This window comes from Poecilia formosa, unplaced genomic scaffold, assembly GCF_000485575.1.
Source record: "Poecilia formosa unplaced genomic scaffold, Poecilia_formosa-5.1.2 Scaffold707, whole genome shotgun sequence".
NCBI classification, from domain to species: Eukaryota; Metazoa; Chordata; class Actinopteri; order Cyprinodontiformes; family Poeciliidae; genus Poecilia; species Poecilia formosa.
The window spans coordinates 1-7,537 of record NW_006800646.1 but is presented as its reverse complement, the minus strand read 5'-3'; the positions used below and the strand labels follow the sequence as shown (position 1 = coordinate 7,537).

At 36.3% G+C, this 7,537-nt stretch overlaps 1 protein-coding gene across 1 annotated transcript; it reads right to left on the bottom strand.

Moving 5' to 3' along the window:
- Positions 1-2,807: 2,807 nt before the first annotated feature.
- On the bottom strand, positions 2,808-5,296 carry LOC103131005 (heat shock 70 kDa protein 12A-like). Its single transcript, XM_007542542.2, has 4 exons — positions 5,015-5,296; positions 4,312-4,536; positions 4,065-4,236; positions 2,808-3,925 (listed from the first exon to the last, which is right to left on the bottom strand). The coding sequence occupies exons 1-4, from the start codon at positions 5,294-5,296 to the stop codon at positions 2,820-2,822; spliced, it is 1,785 nt and encodes a 594-aa protein (XP_007542604.1). The 3' UTR covers positions 2,808-2,819.
- Between the last annotated feature and the right edge of the window lie 2,241 nt (positions 5,297-7,537).

The window sequence follows — 7,537 nt, the reverse complement described above, 5'->3', positions numbered from 1 at the left end:
TGGTTGTTGCCCTGTGATTTACATTTCATACAATTGTATGAAGGAAATATACCAAATAATATTTTCTGTTTTTGTCATACTGTGCTATTGGAAATATTTTTGCTGGTAACATTTTACTTAACATAAAATGAGGACAATGTTTTGAGACATGGTGGGCTTCCTGTACCTCACACCTCCAGTAGTGATTGGTTGAGTCACTGGTTGCAGACTGTGGCTTCGTGTTGCTCATTATCGCCCCCTTCACATCTTTTGTTCTCTGGTACCTTTCCTCTACCACTATCAGCTACAACTGATGGCTAGCATTTCCAGCTGTTCTGTATCCGCAGAGGGGCAAATCAGAAAGTTTATTTTTTCACATCAAGGATGTAGTCATAAAATCATATTTAAGCTTAGAAGATAAAAATTATATTACTGTGATAACAGATACATTAATTTCACAAATGCTTTTGCTCATGTTTAATAAGGGGAGCGGATACCCTCATAAATGTACATAAGTGTAAATTTACTTAGTAAATTTGCATAAGTAGAGCTGTACAAATGTGTTCCTTGAAGATTATTGTAGATTATCTTCTAAAAGCATATGATAAAGTTCAACTAAGAACATTTACTTTAAATGGTAAACTGCTTTTCTAATCAGGATGTTTTCAACCAAAATGTAACATTTATCTTGATTAACTGAATGGACCAGCGTTCAAATGGACCAGCGTTAAACTGAAGCCGTCCATTGAAGTGCAGGTTTCCATTGCTTTCCAAAAAATAACAAAAATATGTTTGTATCATTGATTTAGAATATATGACAATTTTCATCCTTTGATGATCAAAGACATTTTATAATCATTGGAGACATAAGAAAGATTTGCCCCCTGGCATTGGTTTACACATAAATAAACATAAATTGAAAAATAAATAAAATGATGAAACCCATTTAGATCAATATTATAAAAAAAGATATTTAAGCTAAAGAAATGTGGTTGTTTGAGATTTCATTTATTAACATTAATTTCACTAAGTGGCTGTTAAGGGAATCAATCAATCAATCAATCAATCAATCAATCAATCAATCAATCAATCATTTATTTATTGCACAAGTCAGAAGCAAGGCAGTTCAAAGTGATTTACATCATAAAAACCCAAAAATATGGTTATGAAAAGAACACAATGCAGTCAGAAATTGAAAGTTACATTTTGATGAACGCCATCACCAAAATTATACACATCAAATATCTATTAATTTAATTTGTGTTTTCATCTGCTGGTTTGTAGCTTTAGCATCTCTATGTGATGCGCTGCAATGTAGCTGAGGTACAAGAAAACAAAAAGCACAAACTTGATGTTCTNATCCGAACAACAATATCCCTCAGTGCTGAGGCATCTTCTGCTGTTTAGATTGAGCAAAGTAGGATTAGTACCGCTCCAAGATGGCCGCCGTATTTCATGCGCCGGAACAGCCAATGCGGGGTCTACTCTTATATTATGTCTATGGCTAGCCTCCTGTCAGTCAGCACTTTGGGCTGAAATATCCCACGGACAAGAAGAAGAGGAGGATACTCTTCATGTTAATGACTCTGTAGCGCACATTCTTCAGCACAGGCTAAAGGCAGCACAGCACGGACTTTACCACCATAAACTTTGCAGCCCTTGGACAACGGAGCGAGGTACATATTTAGGGCTCTATAAGTTAAAGTTATCGTTATTATAATGTATTCATGTTTTGTGTCAAACAAAAGCACTTAAGCAAAATGTATTTTCTTTTCTTTTAGTTTTCACAGTGTATTTGAAGGACGGTGTATTCAGTGCAGTTCAACAACTTGGTTTTGAAAGAAGTAAATACGAATCTACTGCACCCGTCAAAACTCTCCGTGTTTTCTTGGGTCTGAGCGACTGCTACAGAAGCCGTCCATTGAAGTGCAGCTTTCCATTGCTTTCCAAAAAGTTTTAAAAATGTGTTTTTACATTGTTTTAGAATATAAGATATGACAATTTGCATCGTTTGATGATCACAGCCATTTTACAATCATTTGAGACATAAGGAAGATTTGCTCCCTGGCATTGGTTTACACATAAAGTTCAATTGAAAAATAAATAAAACAAAACCCATTTAGATCAAGATTATAAAAAAAGATATTTAAGCTACACAAATGTGATTGTTTGAGACTTAATTTATTGACATTAATTTCACTAAGTGCCCATCAAGTGAATCAATGAGTGAATTAATTAATCAATCATTTATTTATATTGCACAAGTCAGCAGCACGGCAGTTCAAAGTGATTCACATAATAAAAACACAAAAATATGGTTGTAAAAAAACACAATGGGGTCAGAAACTGAACATTTTGATGAACTTCATCACCGAAATCCTACACATCAAATATGTATTAATTTAATTAGTATTTTCATCTGCTGGTTTGTAGCTTTAGCATCTCTATGTGATGCGCTGCAATGTAGCTGAGGTACAAGAAAACAAAAAGCACAAACTTGATGTTCTGCAAAAGACTTAATTCATTTTAAAAGGTAAAATTTAACATTAATCAGTAGAACTGCTGCTTTATACAATATTAACACACTTATCACCTGAAACACAATTCAAGAATTATCAATGTAATTAACGTTGATTTTTGATAAGTCTTAGGAAAGTCTGCAGAGTTTCTTCATTTACAGATAATTTACAGATAACAGAAAACGACTTTAAAAGTCCTCAAACAAAAGTAGATATAAAAACATTTCATACAAAACCTCTTACTAAGAAAATAATGACAATAAGTAACAGTAGCACAGTTTTATCACAAGAGGTGATTACTCTTATTGTTCTATATTAATCTCATTCTGGTAGTGTTTTTCCATCTGTAGTGTAATATAAAGAAGGCTCAACACTCCTTGGATTATCTGTCTTTGGATCATTTGTCTTAATAAAGTCAAACTTGATTGACCCCTTTGAACCAGAAGTCACGTCTATGGCTGTAGCCGTTATCTCCGTGGAGCCGAACCTGATTTCTAACCTCACCTGGCGCTCTCTACCTCCACTAATGTCAGGCATTGGGACATGAAATGAACCAACTTCCTCAACTCCCAAGTCATCAACATACTTAGGAAAGATCCTTTCTGTGCAATAAAATCTCATCGCCATCAGTGTCTGATACTTGTCTACTGGACGATGGATGTGTTCTCTAATCTCATCCCACCGGACGTCTTCACCTGCCTGCACCAATTTCACAAATCTATCACAGCACCACTCCTCCTCACCAACCATGAATTTCTTTTCTGGTTTATGTTTGAGCTCATCAAAGGGCTCACTGACGGCCACTCCATATGTGTAGGGGCTTTTTCGAGATGCGACCCAGGATGGGTTTCTTCCAAACTCAACAGCTCCTCTCATGATGGCTTCCTGAGCTCTGAAAGGACACAGAATCCTACAGGTACCACCAAACTGATCAATAATGTACTGATGCAGAATCTGACTATTAGCAAAACCCCCAACTAACAAAATGTACTCGATACTGTATTCTCTTTTAAGGATTTCCCAAAGATTCTTGGTGATGCCCTGCAGACTCTCCTCAAAGAAATATCTCATTTTTTCTTTGGAAATCTTTATTGATCCATTGTTCCAGGACGCACCTTCCACTGACTCAAAGAACTTTTCTAAGGTTTTCTTTTTCTGAGCCAGTGTTCCCAGATTAAATGAACAGGTGAACTGAACATCTTCACCTGACTGTTTGAGAAGAGTAAAATCATACAACAACTTCTGAACCTCACTGGGATAATTTTCCTCATATTCATCCCAGACTCCGTCAGAGAATATCTCTCTGAGAAACTCTTTGAACTTTCTGTCCACAGTTTGTCCTCCCAGATTGTTTCCAGAGGCTTTGTGCAGCTCCTTTAGGACTCCTCTTTCCAGGACCTCATGAACAGTGATGTCAATGGTTCCTCCTGAAAAAGAAAGAATGATAGACAATGTTCACACCTTGATTTATCAGGTCATACATTCTGAAGTGTATGATGAAGAATTCATTGTTTTACTGAATGTGTTCTACATCATGCCAAACTGGATCAGAATTACACAAAGTACCTCCACAGTCAACAACAATGTACTGAGATCCTTGACACTGATCCAGAGGAGTGCCGTTGTGTTTCTCTGAGATGAAACCCTCAGCTGGAAGCTTCTTACACCAGATTGAAGCAGCTTCTGGTTCCAGTGCGATCACAAGTCTTTCCTCAGATCCTTCTTCCACAATACCTGCCTGAAGCAGGAAAGAAAATATTCTAATATAATGAATGTTTGTGAGGAAATTGTAGTTCTAAAAACCTGCTGTCACCTGCATTGCAGCTTCTCTCATGAACTGTTTTGCTGGCTGATCCCAGATGGCAGGAACAGTCAGGACCCAGGTGAAGTCAGAGGCCAGGAACACCATTCCTGCTGTATTGGAGTTAATGGTTTTCAGAGCATCTTCCTTCAGAAACCTCAAAGCCTCTGTAAAAACCTTCAGAGCCTCCATCTCCTTCCCATTGGCTGCTTGGATCTTCATATCCCTTCTAAGTTCCTCCTAGAAATGAACACAGAGTTAACAGATACAGGGTAATTTAAACAAAAAATTTTAAAATGTGTCAAACCTGGAGAATAACTGGATGAACAGATCTCTATGAAGTTACTGAAATATTTTTTTTCTTTTTTTAATACATGTCCTCAGTTCAAATCAATTTCACATGTTGGGCCAAAGAGCAATGACAGAAGTGCAACTAAAACCTTTTAATAACTATTATTCAATCAGTCAATCAAATTTTATTTGTATAGCACATTTCAGCAGCAAGGAATTTCAAAGTGCTTTACATAATTAAAATGCAAACAGCATGTGACAGAATAAACAGTGAGAAAAAGAGATTTTGAAAAAGATTAAAAACATTAAAACCTGCACCCCTATTGTGTAAATGTCTGAATAAAATGAAGCACCTGTTGAAAACAATGTATGAAATAAAGACATTACTTCAACATCTCATTTTATAGTGAAGAATTTTACTTACTTTGCCATAGAGAGCCATCTTAAAATTTTGAAAGAAATAGTGTCTCTTTGCATCTTCACCTCCTATGTTGTTGTATGATTCTATGGCTTCGTAACCAAAAGCCACAAATTCTTCAGATTCATCAAACAAGATGCAGGTTGGAGTCTTTGGAGTCTGGAGTCCAACTTCTTTTCCCCACATCTTTAATTGGGGATCTGGCTCTTCATGACTGGGTGTGATATTGAAGACATACCCACTGTATGAAGTTCCAAAGTCTATAGCTATGATGAATGGGTTTTCCATTGCTTGAACTGGTCTGGCTTGTTGCTGTAAGGAAAGCAGAAGAAATGCCAGTAGGAGGAAGTCGCTGCAGCATTTTCATAGTTCCTATCTCTGTAAGCCCCGTCCTATTTCTACTCTACATCAGTAAAAGGGAAAGTTTAAACTTTTCACGCGCACACACTTAATAATGAGAATTAACCTAAAAACTAAAATTAGTCCTTTGTTTCTATCTAGAATAAGTTGATTATCATTTGTTACTTCAATTTCTTTACATGTCAGTAACACCAGGACCCAGCCTGGGGGTCAGGTTGGGTCTGCTCCACTCTTACATTGGAAGACTCTGGCGTTCATCCCGTCTCACACTAACAGGTTTTTGTGACGACTCTGTCGCCCAACTGACTACTGCACACTGATAAAGACTTCTTGTGACCGAGAATCAGGTGTAAAATCAGAAAAAAATCTGGGATAAAATCATGCAGACTCAAATCACACCTGTTTTAAAATCATTGCATTGGCTCCCAGTTCACATCAGGATTGATTTAAGATTCTTTGTGATTTTTAAATCTCAGTGATCTTGCACCATCTTAACTTGCAGAGCTGCCGTTACCTTACAAACCCTTGAGAACCTTGAGGCCCTCTGGCCCCAGATTTTTAAACAGTTGAAAGAGTCAGAACACCAACTTATGATGAGGCGTCTTTCCAGTATTATCTCCCTGTTTGTGGGACGGTCTGCCACAGAACCTGAGGTCCGCAGAACGTGTTGTTCTTTTTAAGAGCAGGTTCAAGATCCATCTAAACTGGGTCATTTGGGCTTTGTTTATAAAATTTCCATAAAATTCATAACACAATTACAAGAGCCAAAAGAATATTGTTCATGTAAAAGTACTTTGTAGAAGAATCTTTAGTTTCTAAATACTAACTCTTAGCCATTAACAGCACACAACATTCATTTTAAAAAATCTAAGTAACTAATAACCATTAATAGCATTACTATCTCAGAACATTGATCAGTCTCTTATCATGAAACAGATATTTGTATTTCAGTTAAAGGAGATAGTTTGTAATGAAAGAGAAAGAGTTTGTCACACACATCCTCATGTTTCAGTGACATCTGAGTCACTTCCAGGGAACTGAAGTCATTAGAGGAAGAAAAAAATTCCCAACTAAATTCCAGCTGACAGCTCTTTTAGTTTCTGTTAAGTAATGGTTTTTTCCCTCATTAATTACCCAGCAGGTACACGTTTCATTGGATTTGACTGAATAGATATGAAGGAATAAATACATTTGAAAACAAAATTTTAACTCTAAATCTTTACTGTCATTTAAAGACTCAGACATTGTAACCAGTGTGTAACTATTAGATACATTGGTTAAAAATAGAGGCGATATTTGTTTCTATAAAATCTCATCCACATTTGACCAGTTTAAGAAAAGTGTTCATCCATTCAAACCCACAGAATTAGACTAAGTGTTGTAAACATGCCAAAATTAAAAATTAAGCATTCTTACATATAGTGAATAACTATTCACAAGACCTGCATGAAAATGGACACAAAGTAGGTTTACATATTTATTTTTGTTTTAGCTGTTGTTTCACCTGGTAATTATAAACTGTAAAATCTGTTAACACTTTAATTCTGGTTGTAAATTGTTTCAGATATGAGAATCCCTGAATGAGAAGGAACCTTGGAGAACGAATGATGCTTTGTGTTTTGCAGGTCTACAGTCTCCATTAACTCCATCTGGGCTGCTGGTTTTTAAAATTATTCTCTGTCTCTGGGACAAGAAGTCAACTTCATAAAAACAAAATTTATGAAACTACAAAAGCTTAAATGATTATATTTCTGTTTTGCAGTGAGGTCACCTTATGGGTTTTTGTTCAAAAACTTTCCAGTCTTGTTTCAACAACAAAGGTTTTAAAGTAGATTGAGTTGCTTGACTCCAAACAAAAATTTATTAATTAAATGTTTCAACAGAGAACCATGCACACATATTTGGATTGGAATGTTCTTTAGTTTATCTTGTTTATCAGACGTCTGTTTGATCCAATAGCCCATAAGTTTAGTATTTTTCTAAAAGGTTCCTTTTTGGCTCCAGTGGCCTTTGTTTGACAGTGAATTGACAGAAAAGTGGGTTGTGAGAGGAGGGAAGACATGAGGAAAAGGGCTGCGATGTAGAAAACTGGAGCTTCTGTACATGCAACACATAGTTTACCCCTGTGCCAATACTTTTTTCTAATTACCTCACCTGCCTCCCCTCAGT

Excerpts from the sequence above, each read along its gene's own strand:
- LOC103131005 (XM_007542542.2), bottom strand. The coding sequence starts at position 5,296 with ATGGAAAACCCATTCATCATAGCTATAGACTTTGGAACTTCATACAGT. Across the intron at positions 4,237-4,311 it reads TGAGAGAAGCTGCAATGCAG|GCAGGTATTGTGGAAGAAGG; the intron begins GTGACAGCAGGT and ends TTCCTGCTTCAG. Across the intron at positions 3,926-4,064 it reads CATTGTTGTTGACTGTGGAG|GAGGAACCATTGACATCACT; the intron begins GTACTTTGTGTA and ends TTTCTTTTTCAG.